Source organism: Elephas maximus, chromosome 8 (assembly GCF_024166365.1).
Source record: "Elephas maximus indicus isolate mEleMax1 chromosome 8, mEleMax1 primary haplotype, whole genome shotgun sequence".
Classification (NCBI taxonomy): domain Eukaryota; kingdom Metazoa; phylum Chordata; class Mammalia; order Proboscidea; family Elephantidae; genus Elephas; species Elephas maximus.
The window spans coordinates 106,378,271-106,400,407 of NC_064826.1; the positions used below are offsets into that span (position 1 = coordinate 106,378,271).

At 40.2% G+C, this 22,137-nt stretch overlaps 1 protein-coding gene across 1 annotated transcript in view; it reads left to right on the top strand.

Moving 5' to 3' along the window:
* STK17A (serine/threonine kinase 17a) overlaps positions 1 to 17,152 on the top strand; it is a 42,126-nt gene extending 24,974 nt beyond the window's left edge. Inside the window, exons 4-7 of the mRNA XM_049893453.1 lie at positions 10,383 to 10,509; positions 13,970 to 14,018; positions 14,107 to 14,286; positions 15,019 to 17,152. Coding sequence (XP_049749410.1) covers positions 10,383 to 10,509; positions 13,970 to 14,018; positions 14,107 to 14,286; positions 15,019 to 15,343 — 681 coding nt within the window. The 3' untranslated portion in view covers positions 15,344 to 17,152. The remainder of the gene's footprint in view (positions 1 to 10,382; positions 10,510 to 13,969; positions 14,019 to 14,106; positions 14,287 to 15,018) is intronic.
* The last annotated feature ends 4,985 nt before the right edge of the window (positions 17,153 to 22,137 follow it).

Sequence of the window (22,137 nt, forward strand, 5' to 3'; positions counted from 1 at the left end):
TCTGTCATCCACATTAAAAGTTCAGATATCCTTGCAGCAAAAAGTATCTACGTAATTCTTGCCTTGGGAACATTTACTAGGGAAAGATGGTCATTCAGGCCAGACTTCAGTGAATTCCTACTTTAAGAAGACTTAGTATTCCCCATGTAGAAGAATTCCCAAAAGAAATGTTTATGCTATAGTTTTTTCCATGTTGGTTTTACAGACTGAACTTTGTAAAATAGTTATATTTGTTTTATTTTTTTAAGATGTTTTGCTAGTTTTATGATGTAAAAAGGATTTCCAAGAACAGAACCCTGACTTAAACAACATTGCACCTATAGGAAATGAGCGTTCAAGTTAAGGCAGCTCACCCTATGACCATTATTCAGGAACTAATTAAGTAGTCAGTCAGACAGGTTGCCAACACTGTGTGTCATGGGTCTTTGATGTTACTTGAAAGCAGTCAAAGGTGAGTATTAAATTCTTGAATACCAGGCTCAAGTGTGTATTTACACAAGGAAATTATATCCCTTTCTTCCCAATGTGCTCAGTATAAATCATATTCTTTTTTCCCTGGTATACTTGGTGTCATCGTCATCTACGTTGTGTGCCATCGAGTCCAACTGCTCCATAAGGTTTCCAAGGCTGTAATCTTTACAGAAGTTGACTGCCACATCTTTCTTCAGCGGAGTGGCTAGTGGGTTCAAACTGCTGAGCTTTCGGTTAGCATCCAAGCGCTTAACCACTGTGCCACCACGGCTCTTTATACTTGGTGTAGACTGCCATATTGCAGGAGGCCTTGATGATGATCATGATGGTGGTAATGGGCCTTTTAATGTTGGAAACTAGACTCTCGTGTTTTCCAGGCCCAAAGGAACTCAGAGACAAGGTGGTGCAAAGGGTTCTCAGCCTTTTTTCTGCCTTCACACTATTCCCAGATGCAGGCAGGCCCAACCAGGATGGGGTTGGTGTAGCAGAAGTGCAGGTGGGAGTGATTCCTATCAAAAGGTCATTTCCAGTTGACTTCTATGAGTCTGGGCAAAGAGAATCTACTGTCCTATACCATTAAGAGTCATCTGTCCAGTGAGAATATATGCATATAGTTTATGCTGATTCTCAGTCTCTATAAGATCTTGAAAGACTAAGCTGTTAAAAAGAAAAGGTTATTTTCCCTCACTGGTTCAAAACTAAGGATGTTTTCTTATGTTTTAATTCTGCAAAAATTGATAATCCCAGGATATATGGTAACTTTCACTGAGTAGACTGTTCACCCCCATTCTGGTTAACATGGGAAATTTCCTGTCCTGGAATCAGAAGTTAGAAGTTAGAACTATTACACCAAAACCCATTTCCATCGAGTCGGTTCTGACTGAAGTGATCCTAGAAGACAGAGTAGAGCTGCTCCACAGGGTTTCTAAGACTGTCATCTTTACGGAAGCTGAGCTGGAAGGTTCAAACCACCAACCTTTCAGTTACCAGCCGAGTGCTTAATCACTGTACCACCAGGGCTCCTAGATAGCTGTCCCTATAAAAGAACTCATTAACCCTGTGGGAAATACAGCATTCGGCTGCAGGTCAGCCTCTGAATGATCAGTTTGCCAGAAAGTTATTGACTCACTGAAAACTCTCAGCCAAATACTGTCAATTGAGCATAGAAAATTCTTTTAGTAGCAGATGCTGATTTCTATTAAAACCCATTGCTGCCGAGTCGATTCTGACTCACAGTGACCCTATAGGACAGAGTAGAACTGCCCCATAGGGTTTCCAGGGAACGGCTGGTGGATTCAAGCTGCCAGCCTTTTGGTTAGCAGCCAAGTTCTTAACCACTTTGCCACCAGGGCCCCAGATCCAATTTAGAGGTTTCTATAAATCCACAAAAATAGAAAAGACAATAAACTTGTTATTAATGGAAAGCCCCTTAATTTGCATATAAAACATTGCAGGAGTGACGAATCTGAGGAAAAACAACTAGAGCAAAGCCAGGACAAAACTAAAAGTTCCAAAATAGTCTCATTAATTTGGTAAATTAGTCATTCAGCCAAGTGGCCTGCTTTTACTCAAAGTGGCTCTTTGTCTTGAGTGGGCTTCTGGTTCACTTTTTCAGCAGTGTTAACTCCTAGATATTCAATCATCAACTTGTCTGTCCTGTTATTATATTCTGTGGTAAAAAGTAGAGGAGCAGGCTAGGAAGTCATAGCTGGGATTTTCCCATCTGAGATTTGAATTGAATTGCTGATAGTTTAAGAATGAAGATATTATTTGAAAGTAGGGATAACATAAAACATTTCTAAACAAAGTCACCCAAATTAATTTAGCAGGATTGTTAACCTATTTTCTACCCTAACCTGGGTTCTAATGAGTAATCTACTTGAATGTTCCTTGCCTGATAAAATGTTCCTTAAAGCCTTGTCCATGATACCTTAAGCCTTATTAAGCAAATTAACCTTGACTTTACAATGGTCTTAGCCATTGCACCTTATCCACTGGTGATTGTTCTGTAAATGTAAAATGGATTTTGTACAAATGTGAACATACCAAGATAAATAAAAGGACTCCCCCCTAAAGCAGAGAAATCCAGTTTTAGAAAGACCACCCTACTGCCGGGACTGTCTGTAAGTTTCCTTGGAAACCCTGGTGGCATAGTGGTTAAATGTCATAGCTGCTAACCAAAAGGTTGGCAGTTGGAATCCACCAGGTGCTCCTTGGAAACTCTGTGGGGCAGTTCTACTCTGTCCTACAGGGTCACTGTGAGTAGAAATCGACTCAAAGGCAACAGGTATAAGTTTCCTTACTGTCTCCATTAACCTTGCTTCTTTCCCTTACCACCTGGGGCTCATGCATTTTAAATAAAATGAGGTATTGTGATGGCACTGGGTTTTTTGGGTTGTGTGCCACAACGTCCTTATCCTGAACTGGGTTCCCCAGAAAGGAGGCTTAAACAAACTAAATGCTAAGGTACCTTCTCTTTGTTTCCACACATATATTTCAGTGTTTTGGAAGTGGGTATATTTTACCATCAAAGAACTGACAGAGATGACAATGCTGTCATTGTACTCGGAGTATTTTACACAAAAATGTACATCTTCCATGTTTGTTTACTGGCTGCTTCCCCTACCCCCAACCGTGCAAGGCACCCTCACAAGCACTGCCATGCCAGTTCTCTTCCGCAAGTGGCTGTAAAAAAAAAAACTAGTATATCACGGGGAGGGCACGGCTGGCAAACAAAAGCAGAAGGTGTGTGTTATTTGTGTAAAAATACAGTATATTTGATTTAGAGGAATAAAGGCTTTTTAGAAGAAAAAATAGTTGTGGTCAGAGCAGGGTACAGTTGATAACAGTTGATAGAGGCTACATAATAAAAATTAACAGTGAAATTCCACGAAACAGCTCTGATTTTTATGAGAAATTTGTTTTTCTAGTAACCTCTCTCCCAACTGTTTAACTTCAGTTTCAAAAATTCTCCCACTTCAGTAGATCATGGAGGCACATGGTTGGGCTTAGATTTCTGATACAGTAAAACTTTAATTATTTGATCCCACTAATTTAGAGTCGGTAGCATTACCACCTAATAATTAACCTTTGCATGGTAGCTAAAGAAAGCATTTCTTTATGTAAAGTGTAAACAAAATGCAAGGGGAAGACATGGAAACTATTTTGAGGGGACAAATGATATTTAAGAACAGAATGTGCATGTTATACTGATCCCAAATGAATCTGAAGATTCAGTGAAAATACCCACTTACCAATACTTCACTTGACTTGGCATTTTGTATGTACTAGAAAGAATAAAACGTGTCCAGTGATGAATATATTATCACTGAACCAGAGTCCTTCCATCTAATTTGCCTGAATAATGGACATTTTGTTGTACTGTAGTTCATTAACCTTATAAAACTAAAATTACCTTGGGGAGTCTCAGGACTCGTAATTATGGTGCTGTATTGGTCTGTTTTTTTGTTTTCTTTCTCTGAAGAAATGACTAATTAATAAAAGACACATTGTGGCTTTATGATATGTTTACAAATTTATATTATCAAAACCTCTAACCATTTTATCGTTGAAAAGAGAAATTGATTCTAATACTGGTCAATAAATTGAGCATCCTCAGTTGTTTTGGGGGTGGAGGGTGTATTATCTGGGCTGGGTATTCGTAACAACTTAGCACACCTCTGCAGTTCAAACTTATACAGTAACAACAATTGGTTCTTTTTTTCAGTTTTGTTTAAGTTTTTACTGTAGTCAAAACTTTCTATGATTCAAAAGAGATTTTTGTACAAAATTACATATTACGCTCAGCCCCACAGTATGGTTGTTTTCATTGTAGACAGAAAGGTCGTAGTTATTTTCATAAATATGTTTTCAGAATGAACTATCATTATGTAATTGCATAGTGGTAATAAATTAGGACATTGTATAAGAGATGCTAAGAATTCCCTCACCATTTCTTGGGATATCGCTGGGTTTTTGTTTTTGTTTTTAACAGTTTAGAGGTACACTGTTCAGTACAGTAGCTGCTAGCCACATGAGGCTATTGAGCATTTGAAACATGACTAGACCAAATTGAGATATGCCCTAAGTGTGAAATCCACACCAGATTTCAAAGACTTACTATGAAAATAATGGATATAAAATATCTCAGTAATTTTATACATTGAATATACTCACTAAAATGAGTGTGTGTTGAAAAAATAATATTTTAGATATGTTGGGTTAAGTAAATATATTGCACTTTCTCCTCACTTGTCAACTATCTCATTATCCAACATTTTGCATTTACGACAATGGTAAGAAATCTACTATTCAGCTATTTTACGCACTAATGACGTACGTCTGGCAGTAACAAACACCAAGGTGCAAGACGAGAGTAAGGCTGGCTTTGCTGTTTAAGGTTGTGTGTTAACTTGGCTGGGCCATGATTCTCAGTGGTTTGTCAGTTATGTAATGATGTAATTTGGCAGTAATGTAAGGATGTAGTTATCCTTCATTTTGTGATCTGACGTGGTCATCCTCCATTTTTGCATAGTGCCAGTTTTGCATAACGACCTCGTCATTGAAACCTAACCATGTTGATAAGTGGGGAGAGGGTGTACTAAAATCACTTTCACCTGTTTCTTTTTATTGTTTGTATTAGTGCTACTATAAAATTTACATTGCATATGTGGCCCAGATTATTTTCTATTGGATAGTGTTGCTTTAGAGGATATTAAAAGATTTTAAAAATTAAAAAATGTAAAGACCATTTAGCCTTTCAATGGACTTCTCAACCTATGGTGTAATCCAGTGCTCTTTCCCACTATTTTGCTACAAATGACTGTCTCAGAGGTCTTTCACAGCTTGTTTATTTGCTGTATTCAGTAACGTCTTCTTCACCCTCATTCTTCCCATTGTCCTGCTTGACTACCTTCTTTTTCCTGACTTTCTTACTACAGTATTACCCCTGGGTTCCTAAACTAACTCTTAGGCTGCTGTTTCCCCTGGCTCCTTCTCTTAGGGATTGAATTATGTACCCCCAAAATATGCATTATAAATCCTAAATTCTTTGCCTGTGCTTATAACCTTGTTTTGGAATGGGTTGTCTTTGTTATGTTAATGAGGCAGGATTAGTGTAGGGTGTATCTCGAGTCAATCTCTTTTGAGATATAAAAAAAATTAATTGCTGTGGAGTTGATTCCGAATCATAGTGACCCTGTAGGACAGTAGAACTGCCCCATAGGATTTCCAAGGAGCAGCTGCTGGATTTGAACTGCTAACCTTTTGGTTAGCAGCTGAGCTCTTAACCACTGCACCACTAGGGCTAAAAGGAGCAGAGCAGAGGTAGGGTAAGAGATGCCAAGGCACATGGAGACCTCCAAGGAACCAGGAAGCAGAAGCTGAAGAACCAAGGACCTTCCCCCAGAACTGACAGAGACAGAAAGCCTTCCCCTAGAGCCAGTGCTCTGAATTTGAACTTCTAGCCTCCTAAACTATGAGAAAATAAATTTGTTTGTTAAAGCCACCCACTTCTGGTTTTTCTGTTTTAGCAGCACTAAATAAGACACCTTCATAAATCTTGTTGTTTACTCCTTAAGTATAGATACCAACTAAAATTCATCTTGCCCCACTTCTCTTCTTGCTATGTAATCTTGTCCTCTTTTACTTCCATGGTTTTAGTCTTCTCTGTATGCTGTTGGAAAGGAAACCTGTGGCACAGACAGCTAAGTGCTCGGCTGGTAGAAGTAGTAGGTATATGCTATTGACCTCCAAAGCTGTATCCTCAGTCTTGCATTCCCTCCAGACTGACTTCCCTTCGACTGTCCATTGGGCAGCTCCACCAGGATGTCCCACAAGCACCCAGAATCTGGGGATCCAAACTTGAACTAATGGTCCTTTCTTGCTGACCTGACGAGGTCAATCGGTGAATGACTTACACAACCCATGTTCCGACTTCTACACATAATAAGTCACAGTTGTCTGTGGATTCTACCACTCTCTTATGTGACATTCCCTTCTTTTCTTCATTCTGCACTTCATCATGTCTCCCCACTACTCTCTCCCTCTCCAGACTTTTAAAACAGGATCAAGACAGTCTTTAGAAAGAGATTTCTAGCCACATTCTTGTATTTGGTATAAATTGCAGAACATGGTGGATACTGGCTCCCCTGCTATACTCTTTGGCATGTGCCCATTCCTTTTCCTGGAATGTTCTCTTTCCCTCCCTCTGGCCTTCCTTCTCCCTTTCACCCCAGAATGGCCGACCCAAGCCCCTTGATTTCCACCTCTTCTGCCCCCACAATTCCTTTCCAGTCTCATTTCCTACAGTACTCCCACTCCTTCCACCTTGTGCTCTTCTATGACAACACTGCTAGCTTGTTCTTCTTGCCTCAGGGCCCTTTGTACTTGCTCTTCTCTCTTCCTGGAATGCTCCCTGCCTGCCCCACCCCCAAGATATTCTGCCCTGACTGGCTCCTTCTTAACATTGTTAGTGTTCCCTCCTCAAGTGGCGCCTCTCTGAGGAGCCTGCCCTGACTACCCTGAAAGAGCTTCATGTGCACACACGCCCTCAGCAGACAAGCCCTCAGCTGCTACCCTACTCTGCATTCCCTGTAGCACCTAAAACTGCCGAAGGTTATATTATTCATTAGTGCTTATTTGTCCGTCCAGGCCCATTAGAATGTAAGGCTTCACAGGAACCTGGACCTCATATCTTCTTTTCTGTTCTTTCCTCAGGGCTTAGCTCAATAGGCAGTCAATAAAAATGTGTTGAATAAATGATGAAATCCTTTTCATCTTTAAGGTCTGCCACATAAAACAAATCTCCTCTGTAATTCTCCAAGGCTAAATTAATTCCTCTTATTTATTTAAGCCTTAGCACTTTGTATACCCAGCTACAGCTGAACTTATAGCACCGAGCAGAGGCAGTTGAGCCTCATGGGTCCATCTGTTATTCTCTTCTGATTATGAACTGTTTGAGAGTAGTGACTTCTTAATACTTACAGTTCCACCATTCCTGACATATAATAATAGCCTTAAATTTTTTTTTCTCGTAGTTGGTCACATTTCTTCCCTTCGTTTACTATGAACTAATAGAGCCAGTCGATTGTGAGGATGACACAGGACCGGGCAGTGTTTCGTTCCGTTGTACATAGGGTCGCTGTGAGTTGGAACTGATTGGAAGGCACCTAACTACAAGAGAGTCGGTATTAACGTGTGCCTGTCATGTGCCAGGCACTGATCACTGATGATGCCCCAGTGATTGGTATTGTGGAGCCACAGTCTTCCTTTTCCTTATTTCTGAATTCAGACTTCCATAAGTCTACAAGCATTTCCGTAATAGAAGATGGGTGGGATGGATGGTTGGGTAGACAGTACGACTCGTTTTAAACAGAAGGATCATCTATACGCTTCAGCTTCCTTTTCCAGATTGCAGCTCTTCACGTGGTTGAAAATAGCTATAATCTGCCTCACTACAGTCCTAGGTCTTCTCACCAAGTTGACACTAGGCAAAAAAAGAACAAAGAAAAGTATTCCAGGCAGAGGGATTAGACGATGGCAAGTATGAGAGACTAAAAGATGGGCAGTGAGACTCGATTTTACTGAGCACGTGCTGATGAACATGGTACATGATGAGTCTGAGAGCTGGGCAGGAGGTTATCGTAAGAGCAGTGGGAAGCCACTGAAGGGTTTAGGCAGGGGGACAACAGATCAGAGTTTTAGTATTAAAGGTCCTTCTGAGTGCAGTATGGGCAAAGTAGAGCCTGGGAAACCATTTAAGAAACTGTTGCAATTGAACAAGAAATGATGGCAGCTTGAATTAGGGTTCTGTATGTGGATGGAGAGAAGTAGACAAAGTCTAGAAATGCTTAGCATTTAGAATTTAAAAGCAACAGTATATAGAGACACATCGGCCAGATTGGGGAGGCAGGCGAGAGAGAGGAAGGACAAAGGTGATACTGAGTGTTCTGTGCTGTCACAGCGCGTGATAGTAGCTCCTGAGATGACTGTCCTTGGAGTAAAGAGAGTCTGACTTGGGAGGAAAAATAGGAGTCTGGTTTTGGTCATGTTGCTTTTGAGGTGCCTTTGGGACATCAGAGGGGAGATACCAGGTAAGCAGTTGGTCAGAAAGGTCTGGAGCTCTAAGAGGTCTGAGCCAGAGATAAAACTCTGTAATTATCACTCAGGTGATAATTAAGCCTTGGGTGTGGTGAGATTGTGGAGTGAGAACAGGGCTTCGGGGGATTAAGTGTGAGGAACCCATTTCATGGGCCAGACAAAGGAGATGAGCCAGCAAAGGAGACCGAAGCAGCAGCCAGAGAAAAATGTTGGATTTTAGCAACCTGAAGGCCATTGTTGACCTCATCAAGTGCTGCTGAAAGGAATGAGAGGGCAGGAGCCAGGTGGAACGGTTGAGTGTGAGTGGAAGGAGAGGAAATGTGAAAATTGATTACAGGCCTCTAAGGAACCACAGGATGACCGGGAAGACAGAAAGAGAAGACAGTTAACAGAACAGTGGGATGAGTTTGCCATGTCCAAGATGCTGTGGAGCAGAGAAGGAACAGCCATCGGGCCCTCCTGGGAGGAAGGGAAGTGGGGGGGGGTGCTTCACAGAGGAGGGAGGCTGTGCTTTGCCAAGACCCACCATGCACAGAGTGAATGATGGAAATAGATCTGTCAGGCAAAGCGGAGGAGAGGGCTTTCTGAGCAAAGCCATGCATGTGCGGTGGTATAGATGTGAGTGCGTGCATCTTGCTGAGAGATGACGGCTGGTTTGGAACACGGATCGCCTGAGGCACAGTGACAGGAGATTAATCTCAAAAAGGCACCAGGGGCCGGATCATAAAACACTCTGGGGGCTGGAGTGCGGTTTTAAGTACTAATGCGTGTCAATTTAGCTTTGGAAATATTCTCTGTTGCAGAAGACAGTAAATGCAGCAAACACAAACCTTTCTTTCAAATTTCATATTAAAAATATCTAATGAATTTTACATTCTAATTCAGAATATATCTGCTGGAATTTTCATGTAAAAGTGTCTTATTTTCAATTGGGTAAAAATGACTCCAGGAATACAGGCCTTATTGATTCTGTGGCTTTTGGTAGCCCTTGCACACTACCTAATACAGCATCTTCCCACCCCCACCTCTGTTTGAGAGTGTGTCTGTTGTTGATAAGTAACCACCAAGGGAAAGTGTCAAGGTCAGATTTATGTTACGGGAAAAGTATTATATTGTTCAATGGAGGAAGGGTTCATGGTGAGTAAAACTAGAGACAGGAGGCTAACGAAGTGGTCTCGGTAAGAAATAATGAAAGCCTGAATCATAAGCAGAAACCCTGGTGGCCCAGTGGTTAAGTGCTACGGCTGTACACCAAAAGGTCGGTAGTTCAAATCTACCAGGTGCTCCTTGGAAACTCTATGGAGCAGTTCTACTCTGTCCTATAGGGTAGCTATGAGTCGGACTCGACTCGATGACGACAGGTTTGGTTTGGTTTGGAACTATAAGCAGTGGGGATATAGAGGCCCCGATGATGAGATTTGGGGAATAGATCTGGCATGATGGTGACTTCACTAGATGTGAAAAATGGTGAAAATGAGGTACACAGCATTTTAGGATGATTCCCAAGTGTTTGAGTTGGGCATTGGATTGGGAAAATAGGAGAGAACATATTTATATATATATATATCTGTGTTTGCTGAGGATCCAGTAGTGTAGGGGAGGAGATTGAAAATACAAGCGTATACAAGGCCTGGTGCCTTACATGCAGTAAATATACTGTAAAAACGTTTATTGTGGGCATGACTGGTTTACTGTTAAATTCCTCGGTTTCCATTTCACAGGTGAAATTTGTTTTATGGCCTACATGCTTTATATACTTCATCACAGTTTTCATGAATTTTTTTCTTGGGGGGGGTGTTTTGTTTTTTTAGCCTCAAAATATTTTGCTGACAAGTGAATCTCCACTGGGTGACATTAAGATCGTTGATTTTGGCCTTTCAAGAATAATGAAGAACAGTGAAGAGCTCAGAGAAATTATGGGAACTCCTGAGTATGTAGGTAAGTATTCTTCAGAGTGGGATGGTTTTTACGTTTTGGATCAGGTATTACCTTCCAACTAGGTAACTCACATGTGTTGTGATTAACTGTTATGCTGAAATTCTACTATTAGAGATTCATTCCTTTGGATTAACTAAAAAAAAATGGAAAACTTCTAAGAGTCAGGTATCAAGTTGATGATCCCATTTCTGGAAGGCTAAGAGATTACTTCTAATAGGAACAGGAGAGGATTTCCTTAATAAAGTAAGGTTATCTGAGAGTGGAATGAGATTCAGCAAGTAACGACTTAAAAAGAAATTCAAGTTGGTAATAAACATTGTTAAAGGCATTGCAGGTGGAGTGCCACTATGGGTGTATGGAGCAGAGAGGGCATTTAGTTTGACTGATGCAAAGTAGAGGGTTTCTGGCAGAAAAAAAAAAGACTTAAGACACTTAAGTTACCAGCGTGAGAGGCGCCGAAAGGATGCATCGTGAGTTCTCCTGAGTAGGTAGGAAAAATAGACTGGGGGGGGGGGGATTTGAAGGATTAGTGGTTTGCATGAGATTTTTTAAAAGCATATGTATAGAGTTAAGGCAGTAGAGTAATTTAGAGGTTGTGACCAAAGATTGTAATATTAACAATTAAAATTTAGAAGTGAAACATTCCTTAGTAATTAGGAGGTCCTGGCTACAACTCTGGAAGGGCAGCTGTTAGACCAGGAGGTGAAGACTCTTTGATGCCAGGCTGTGTGGGTGACTGTGTTGAAGTTGCCCAGGGTGACAGCAGGTGTTGGAGGAGGATGGCTGTGTGTCAGTAGGTGACGGCAACATGACAAGGAGTAGTGAAGGCAACATGACAAGGAGTAGTGAAGGCGGTGGCCTGGGCCTGAAGGGAAGAAGAATCTTTGCATGAGGCTAGAGGTATGAATTGGGTGGGTGGACCAGCTGTCCCCATTCCAGTGGCCTCAGGACATGGGAGCCTCAGAGACAGCTAGGTCTCATTTCAGAGAAGGAGGACCAAAAAAGAACCCCACTGGCATCAAGTCGATTTCCACTCGTAGAGAACCCTATAGGACATTGGGCAGATAGGTTTTAGGAATGCATAAAGCTGTATGACAATGATAGTACACAAAATAATTCAAAGTTTTAAAATAATTGTTTTTATAAAATCTGATACTTTGAAACAGATCCTTAACCAATTCGGTAATAAGGTGATATGACAGGCAGCAGAACAACCAACCAAAATTTTATGTGCTTTTTTTAATGGACTAGAATATTTAATTTTCAGTATGCGAACAGATGCACATTATGACCACTAAGTAATTTTTAGGAATGGTCTTGTTATATAAGATTTTCATCACTGTTTCCTTAATATTGTAGGATTGTGGTATTTTTTGTCTTTGACCTGGAATTGTTTAGGAAAGCATTTTAAAATTTATGAATGTTTTTTGGGTTTTGTTTCTGTTTTTGCTTTTTGTTTCTACTGTTGTTAAATTGTTAAGAGAGTTTTTTTATTCTATATTTTGGAATCTCGTGGATTCTTTTATGGTCAGTTTTTTAATGTTTCATGAATCGCTGGGAAGTAGGAAAGTATTTTCAATTTGCAGGGTTTGAATTTTTCAAAAGTCTGTTAGCCTTATTGTATTGTTTAGATTCTTTATATTATTTCTATCTACTTAATCTGTTAAGAGCTGAGAGAGGTTAGGTTAAAACGTCTTCATTACTATTGTGTTATCATCATTTCTTATACAGCAAACTTTGTTTTATGTATTTTAATGCTGTGTAACTAAGTACCTCATTTTAAACTAATCTGTGTGTTATTTAATGGCTTTTCACCTTTAAATTTGTGAGATAGAATATGTCAGAAAATTGTTTCCTTGTTCTCTTTTTGTGCTTTCATTCATCTGGTTTCAAGACTTTAGTTGAGGCTTTTTTTTTTTTTTTTTCTTATTAAATCCTCAAAATATTTTCTTTTAATAGGTGAATTTATGCCTCCTGCCTTCATTTTATTTATACACACATATATATACACATGTCTGCAGACACACAGTTGCCCTGGTGTGAGCTCTGGCTCCATATTTACTATCCATGTGACCTAAATCTCTTTATAACTCAGTTTTCTCCGTTCATAAATGGGGCTAATAATAGTACCTATCTCTTAGGGAACTGTAAGAATTACACTGGAATTGCTATATAAAGCTCTTAAAACAGAGTTCAGCACATAATAAGCAATTTAAAAAGTAAGTTATTATTATTATTATTTACTATTTCCCTTCCCCCGCTAATCTTTTGTTCTGTGACATCTCTGTTTTACTTTTTCCAGTAAACTTGGAAAGTTCGTTTCATTTTTAACTTCCTAGTCATTTCTTTTAAACTTTTAAAATAATATTCATAGCCTCTGTTACTCAACTCAACAATTTCAGAAATCAAAGATGAGGAAATTAGCAAACCTCACATTTCTTCCCAACTTCTTCCTCTCCTTTATCCAGTGGGGTTTTGCCCCAAATTAGTAATGGATATGGATTTTGGATATTTCGTTTTTTCTAGAATTAGAACTTTTTCATTCTGTTTTTTAATTGTAATTGCCACAAGGTTTTAGTCTTTTATCTGTTTTTAAATGGATCAGTACTTAACCACCTGTGTTTTCATCCCCTAGCTTTCCTATTTGTATACTTTTAGGGGAAAAAAATCTTTTGGTCGACCAGATTGTATCAATGAGTAAATTTTTCTTTTCAAGGAGAGTTTTTATAATATTTCTCCCAAGTCCTTGCATATTTGAGAATCTTTATATGTGACCATAATTTAGTTTATTATCAAAGCATATTATTTTTCTCAAAACTCTGTAATATAGATGTAGCTTCATTGCCTCTGTGTATGATGCAATGTCACCTGGGTATGCCCAATTTTTTTTTTTTTTTCTTTTTTAACCTTGTTGACTGTGTTAATGGGTGGACGGTTTAAAAGTTCACTCTGGCAGCAACACAGAGAATAGATCAGAGGGGTGGGTCGGTTGGCAGGCAGCCCATCAGCAGGCTACCGCAGTGGGCCAGAAGAGAAGGGAATGTGCCGGGGGACCAGGGTGGGGCAGTGAGGAGGAGAGAAGGGATCTGAGAAAGATTTAATAGAATCTGTTAGATATGATGCTTGATTAGATAGAGGATGTGGGAAGAGAAAGGTGTCAAAAATCGTCAGTTTATACTGCAGTGTTTATGCATTCAAATACTTTAATTAAAATACTAGGATTCAGCAATGAAGGGTGGAGGTGTGAAAAGACCTAAAGTTAGTTACAGACATCTGGCTAGACTTTATAGTAACTCATATTAATTTGATTTATAATGTTATTATGTTTATATCACTTTTGCACAAAATATGGTAGCGTCTTAGTTTCTGATGCTTTTTTTTTAAATCTCTTTTACCTCTAAGAGCAAATTAGGAATGTTTTTCATAAAACTAAATTTTTTTTTTCTGTTTCTTCTTCTAGCTCCTGAAATTCTTAGTTATGATCCTATCAGCATGGCAACAGATATGTGGTAAGAGTTATTTATGAAAAATTAATTAAATAGCTTTCCAGAAGTTAATATGACACTAATTTTTCTTATACTTTCTTTTCCAATTTAGGAGCATTGGAGTGTTAACATATGTCATGCTTACAGGGATATCGCCCTTCTTAGGGGATAACAAGCAAGAAACATTCTTGAACATCTCACAGATGAATTTAAGTTATTCTGAGGAAGAATTTGATGTTGTGTCAGAGTCCGCTATTGACTTCATCAAGGCACTTTTAGTTAAAAAACCCGAGTAAGTATTAGTTAACATTGGTGGTTTTCGATTTTTAAGTAGGTGAAACAAAAGTAGTTTAAACACGGTCACACCAAACTGAAAACATGAACATGTAAACAGAAAACTAGATGAAACTTTTGATATATCTGTTGAAAGAAAAGGTGGCAAAAATGAAAATATTTTTAGAAAATGTAAGCCACACCTCAGTAAGACAGGCTTTAAAAGTTAGTTAACAAAGTTATGGTATTGAAACCGTGTCCACTTGAGAATGGCACTCATAGTTCATGGTTACTCGAAACTGACAACAAAATGGCAACTAATCCCTAACAGATATATTTGTCTATCTGTTCTTGGACTTTGAAGAGGGCTTTTTAGAGACACCTTACTGGTGGCACAGTGGTTAAGAGCACGGCTGTTAACTAAAAGGTCAGCAGTTAGAATCCACCAGCCACTCCTTGGAAACCCTATGGGGCAGTTCTACTCTGTCCTGTAGGGTCATTATAAGTCAGAATTGACTCGACAGCAATGGTTTTTTGTTTTGTTTTTAATTAAAATGCTATTTTTCATCATCACGGAGAATTGCATGCAAATGTCAAAACTTCTAGTTTTGTTCAGGAATCCCCAATAGGATTTTTGCCAATTCTTAATACTTTCCAAGATAAAATACGATAAATGTAGTATCTTATGTTCTAATTCCTAATGAAAGTTTTAACTGTATTGCCTTAAGTTTAAATGTATATCTTTACACAGAGATCGAGCCACCGCTGAAGAATGTCTAAAACATCCATGGTTGACACTGAGCAGTATTCAGGGTCCTTCTCTCAGGGTGAAAGGTGCATTAGAAGAAGCAGATGCCCTCCAAGAAGGTGATTCTGTGCCTGAAATTAACTCAGATACTGAGAAGCCAGAAACGGAGGAAACAGTTGTAACGGAGGAGTTAATTGTAGTTACTTCGTATACTTTAGGGCAATGCAGACAGTCTGAAAAAGAAAAAACGGAGCAAAAGGCCATTTCCAAACGATTTAAATTCGAAGAACCTTTGCTGCAAGAAATTCCAGGAGAATTTATCTACTGAGCAGTATTTCCCCCTAGAACTGAATTTTCCTACATTGAAAACATTATTATTATTTATGGACCTTTGGCCAAATGATACCTTTACTAAAAGTGGATAACCAGGTGTCACTGATGTAAACTAAAATAACTTTGTCAAACTTACAGAGTTAGGCGAATCAAGCCAGATTCATAAAGCTGCCAACCCGGTTGTTTAACAGGTAAAGTTATCTGTTTCAATGTTGTTTTTGAGAACGAAAACGTTTGCACCTTTTTATTCTACATCCTGTTTCTCCAGATTGAGAATTTGTGTGCAAAGTTATTTGTATTCACTTTCTTTAAAAATCCAGTAAAAGTGCCAAAATTACATCTTTGTAAATTTGTTCTGATTATTCATATATGTATCTGTGTCTGCGTATACGTATGTCAGTATCTTTACTGAAACTGATACTTTTTCACTTTGGATTGTGTGTGTGTGAGATTTAAATAGAAGTCTTCCAAATTTTTGAGACCTAGAATAACATCCATTATAATGTCTTAATTTTTGTATTTTATTACTGCTTTATATTGACTTGATTTGACTTCTATTATCTTTTTGTCTAATGCCTATAACCTGTCTGGTAAAAACCCTGGTTAATTTGTTTTTCTCCTTCAGCACCACTAATAAGAGAGGTGGTAATTTTTTACCTTTGAAATTATTCTGGGTTTCAACGTCACGGTGAAATCACCCTGTAATGTTGAACCAGTGCTGGGTTTTCAGCCATTTCCCTCACTCCACGCTCATCTGCTTTCACGGGCTACCCCCCGCCACCTCCTCACCCCTCCCACTTATTTGTCCTTTAATTTTGGGCACTTGCAGGTGTCAGTGTGATCTGACCAATACAGTGGTTGCTTGGATCAGTGAAAAGACCCTGTGTTTTTTCCCAAAGTTAGAGCAGGGGACAAGATGTAAAAGCATATTCATTATTGTCACTGAGCCTTTATGTCTGTTGAGTTCCTTATCAGCCCTCATGCTACATTAGGTGAAGTTGTAAGATGCCAAAATATTTATAGACCTTTACTTTGTCCATTAAAAAAAAAAAAATTGAAGTTGAACACTTTGTCATTAAGGAGGTACCTTGTCCCAAAAGAGTTAAAAGAGTATACTCAATAGAGTTTAATTTGATTAGCATTGAACACTTCAGTTGTCTTCAAATCACACAGTAGGCAGTAAATTCCTGTTTAAAAAAATGAAATGGAAAAACGTATGATTCCTATCATGGACTGAATTTTGTCTGTGTTGACTTGGCTAGGCCATGATTCTCAGTACTGTGTAGTTGTCTTCCATTTTGTAATCTGATTATCCCCCATTTTGTGATGTGTTGTAAATCCTAGCCTCTGTGCCTGTGGTTATGGTCACATTTGGACGAGAGCTGTCTGTTATGTTAATGAGGCAGGATTATGTAACACCCTTACTCAGGTCACAGCCCTGATCTGATATAAAGGGAGTTTTCCTGGGGTGTGGCCTGCATCACCTTTTATCTTGCAAGAGATAAAAGGAGGGAGAAGCCAGCGGAGAGAAAAAGGAACCTGACTACCACCAAGAAAGAGGAGCCAGGAGCGGAGCATGTCCTTTGGACCTGGGGTCCCTGCTCTGAGAACCTCCTAGACCCAGGGGATGAATGATGACAAGACAACATGGAGTTCCCCAAGGAACGCCAGGCCCACAGGTGTTGAAAACAGACAAGGACCTTCCCCCAGAGCCAACAGAAAAACCCTTCGCCTAGAGCTGGCACCCAGAATTTGGACTTCTTGCCTCCTAAACTGAGAGAATAAATTTGTTTGTTAAACCATCCACTTGTAGTATTTCTGTTTTAGTAGCACTAGATAACTAAGACAATTCCTAACTTAGAGTAACTAAATATCCTTCCAAAAAAAAAGTCTGAAAGTCCTTACTTATCTTTGATAGGTTCCAATGTTCTCTGTACTCGTCAGTATAGCTCGTCATCTGTGTGCAGTGTGTGCACACCCTGCCCTGCCGCTGCCCACACTCTGTGTTGGGGATGGCTTAGACTTCCCCTCCCCCATATCTGACTGAGGTGTCACCCACCGCTTCCTTCCTAGTGTGATTTCTCAAATGCCACAATCATAACAGTGACAGCAACTAACCACCTTTTCTGTAGTGTGTTCAGTGTACTGTACTAGACATTGACGTACAGGGTCTGTGAACCTCACACAGCCATGCAGGGAGAGCCTGTCAGGCCCTTAGAATTGTTCAGACGTTGTTTAACAAAATCGATTCGTCAGTTCAGAGAATCAGGTTGCACTATTTTCTCACTCAACTGGCTTTATCTGTGCAGTTTCGTAGATGCTAACATTTCTAAATAAGTTCTAGAAAGGGAGGGGGGAGTTCTTCCACAATGGCAGAGGTTTCAATTCAAACCCAGTGTTAAGCCTTAGGTAAGTAAGTCTCTTTAAAAAGGTTAAAACACAGTTTTAGGCAAAATTTTATAAATATCTTCCTAACAAAAAAGGGTTTAAGGAGAAAAAAAAAAAAAACTATTGAATGACATATATTTGTACTTGATGGATTTGTAGATTTTAAAATTAGAATCATTTGAATAGCACTTAAACTTCTTCCAAATGATTTCACTCAAAATAAATACTTTTAATATAATTATTGTATTTGTAAAAAGACAGGTTTCCTTTTAGCTGGACACTTTGAAGTTTGTAGTATGCTTAACTAATTTTATTCCTTGAATTGCGAGCTTTGTGCTTTTTTTTTAAAGAAGTCCTTCAGAATATACTTATATAAAGGTAGCTTTTAGTTTTTTGGTTTATATTATATAAACCGAGCAGGAAGAATCTTCACAATACTGGACCAGATAAAATCTTTTATTAATAACTTGCCAGCCAGCTTCTCACTCATGTAAAGTTGTTAATGCTCATTTGTTTTATTACCAAGTTACAAAAGACTAATACAGTACTATTGAGATTACTCATACAGTTTATACATCCAGTTTGAATTATACTGAAATTCAATGTTAGATAGTGGAGCAAGATGACGAAATGAGTGCATGCCTGCACCTACTCCCCAGCAACTAACACACTGAACAATGAATAAAAACAAGCACAGACTGAGATCTCAACTCCAGACAGCAGCTGAGGAACTGGAGAATTGCAGTGAGTCCAGAAGCAGGGGAGAGGAGGAACAGGATCAGCATAGAAACTAAGACATCCTACCTGCTAACAAGACTGCAAGCTTATCGTAGCCATTTTGTGACAGGGCTGGGTAACACCCCAAGCCAGTAACAGAAAGGAAGCTTATCTGAGGAAGTTCTAGCCAAATTTCTTTTAAGTCAGTGCAAATTGGCCATGGGAGTTCACGGGCTGCACAAGTGGGAAGGGGCAAAGGAAAACCTTAATGCTTCAGGAGAGTACTGTTGAATCTCACTGAGGCCTGAAACTAATAGGCACTAGGACCAGGAAGAAGTGTAAGAGCAGCAGGGCAAGGAGAATGGTCCAGACTGACAGGCAAGCTGGAGGCAGCTCCCAGTGGGACACCACGGGCACTGGGTGTGTCAGTGCAGGAGTGACAGTGAGGGGAAGACTTTAGAATCCTCACCACAGTAAAGCCGATCCCCACCGTGCACACCAGCAGAGGCATCCAGCAAAATCCACCCTCTCACACATGCGTATTGAATTCCAGAGTCCAAGCATACAGATCTCTTGAATTTTCTACAATAAAAAGAATAAAAAATTTAAAGAACAAAATGGCTCAAGTTCAACAAAAACTAGTAAAAAAACACAAAAGCACAAGAATAGATGGAGCACTCAAACATGAAGAAGAGGAAGTCTAACAGAGGCCAGGATAATGCAAAGAATTGATCATTTTCTGACTATGGTGCTAAATATGGTTAAAGAAAGTAAAAAACAACAAACTAGTGGAGTTCAGGAAGCAAACAGTGGAACAAAATGAGAAATTCAACAAGGAATTTGAAAACACAAAAAGATCTACTGGAACTGAAAAATAAGACATCTGAATTAGGAAAAGCAAGAGCCAACACTAAACAATAGGGTCAAACAAGCAGAGGATAGAGTATCTGAAGTTAGCAAGTCTCAAGATAAAAGAACAAAAGCAAACAAAACCAAAAAGAAATGTGGGACTCAATTAAGAAATCTAACATCAGAATTACTGCAATCGCAGAGCACCACAACAATAAAGGCAAACAAACAATTTTCCAAGAGATGGTCAGAATTTCCCAGACCTGAGCAGAAAACCAAGCCTGCAAACACAGGAAGCTACAAGAACGCCAATCAGAAGAGACAACAAAAAGATAACTCTGCGACATACCCTAATGAAATTCTTGAAAACCAAAGACAAGGAGAGAATTTTGAAAGTAGCATGAGAAAAACACAATTTAACATACCAAAGGTCTTTCATAAGAATCAGTGTGGAGCAATGTACATAAAATACTGAACCAAAACAATTGGCAACCAAGAATACTTTACTCAGCAAAGTTGTCGCTCAGAAACAAAGGGGAAATCAAGACAGTCCAAAACAAACAGAAACTCTGGGAATTTGCAGCTACCAGACCAGCTTTGCAACTATTACACTCAAGGGAAAACTCCAAATGGAAAGGCAAGAACATTAAGAAATAAGTACAGAGGCAGGGCCAAGATGGCTGACTAGGTAAAAGCTACCTCGGATCCCTCTTGCAACAAAGACTCGGAAAAACAAGTGTATTGATCACATACATGACAATCTACGAACCCTGACCATCAAACACAGATCTAGAGTTGACCTGAGTGACAGGTGAGTGAAAAGCTGCGCCCTGAACCAGCAGCCATTTCTGGAACCCGTGACCCACTCCACAGCCTTGAGCGCCCGCGGTTTCCTGGTGCCCAGTGGTGGGGCCGATTGCGGCTTGCTGAGGCGGGGCAGACACGGGACACAGCCCTAACCCCTAGCCCCCTGGGGTAACCTCCATAGAGACTCAGCCAGCGCAAGCAGACTGCACACTGACGGGGCTAACGAGAGAATGAACAACCACGGGGACGCGGCCACTGTTTTTGGAGCCTGGAGCCAGCGTCCCAGTCAGAAAACCTTGGCACCAGACTTTGGACTGGGCGCAGGGGATCTGAGCATGGCATCCTGAGACGGTGCAAACACAGGACACAGCCCTAGCCCCCTGAAGTGACCTTGGGGGAAGCCCAGCTAGTGCACGCAGGCAGCACAGCGACGCAGATGACAGGAGAAGTCACCGGGAGGCAGCGACTGGTTTTGGAGCCTGAAGTGCGGCGTCCCAGCTAGGGAACCTTGGCGCTGGGCTTTGGACTGGGAGCACAGGAACCGACCACGGCTTCTGAGACAGCACAAGCACAGGACGCAGGCCTGACCCTCGGGGGCAATCTCGACCCAGCCAACGCACACAGGCTACACACCCCTCCTCCTCAGGAATCTCAGATAAAACAGTCATCACCAAGCAAGATAAGTAACTTTGTCTATATTCCTGGGTGCTACTCTCTCCTAGCTATCTGATCCCTCCCCACCCCTTCCCAGGCGGTGACATTAAGATTGGAATTTCCTGGGCAAGGGAGTGAAGTGCTCTGCGGTGTTTTGTTTTGTTTTGGTCTTTTCCTAACCCATTCTCCTGGCCTGAGAGAAGCAGCTACAAAAAACCCAGGGACTAAGAATCCTTCCCTGACTTCCCGAAATTAGACTAAAAATACAGAACCAACGCCAGCCAAGCATATGAGATCCACAGTCTTGGGCTTTCATCCCTACAGGGAACAAGGTGGCTATTATAATGCCAAGGCAATTCTGATAGTGATCTGACTGTAATTGTTTTAGCAGATTACTGGAAAGACAAGTTTCCCAGGTCTGATATCTCTACCTATTAAACACAGCCCTCACTGACCCACAACCCAGAACTGAGGGCTGAAGCTCCACCCAAACCACCTAGCCTCCTGCCATAGGGGTCTGAGGATGGTGACACCTACCAATCTTTGGAGGTACATGCATTGGATGCCTAAGGTACAGCTGCAGAGCCCACCCACCAAAGTGCTTTAGGAATAGAGACACACCTACCTCACAAGCACTTGGGGGAAGCCTGTCAGCATCCTGCCCCCCCAGAGTGTGAAACCCTGCTGCTACTAGAATCTGGTGCACACAACTATCACCACTACTCCTCTAAGTGAATAGGTGACAGTCTACACCACACACTTGGTGACCCAAAATCAGATTCTACTCAAGAATAGTGAATGGACTCTTAGGCTTATATATCTGGTAACAGCCCAAACCAGCTGGTAATACGACATAAGTGATTCAAAGGCAACAACAATCAAGACAGCGCAATCTAGTAGCCCATCTATGTATATTGAAAGAAAACAAAACAAGATAAGACTCAGTGAGAAAATATAAAATAAATCATTACAATATCTTAGAGATGGCTCAGAGACAGCAGTCGATATCAAACCACATAAAGAAGCAGACCATGATTGCTTCTACAACTCCCCAAATTAAAGAATCAAAATCTTCCCCAAATGAAGATACAATCCTGGAATTGCCAGATGCAGAATATAAAAAACTAACTTACAGAATGCTTCAAGACATCAGGGATGACCTCAGAAATGAAATAAGGCAATCTACAGAAAAAGCCAAGGAACACACTGGTAAAGCAGTTGAAGAAATCAAAAAGATTATTCAAGAACATAGTGGGAAAATTAATAAGCTGCAAGAATCCATAGAGAGACAGCATTCAGAAATCCAAAAGTTTAACAATAAAATTACAGAATTAGACAACTCAATAGGAAGTCAGAGGAGCAGAATCGAGCAAT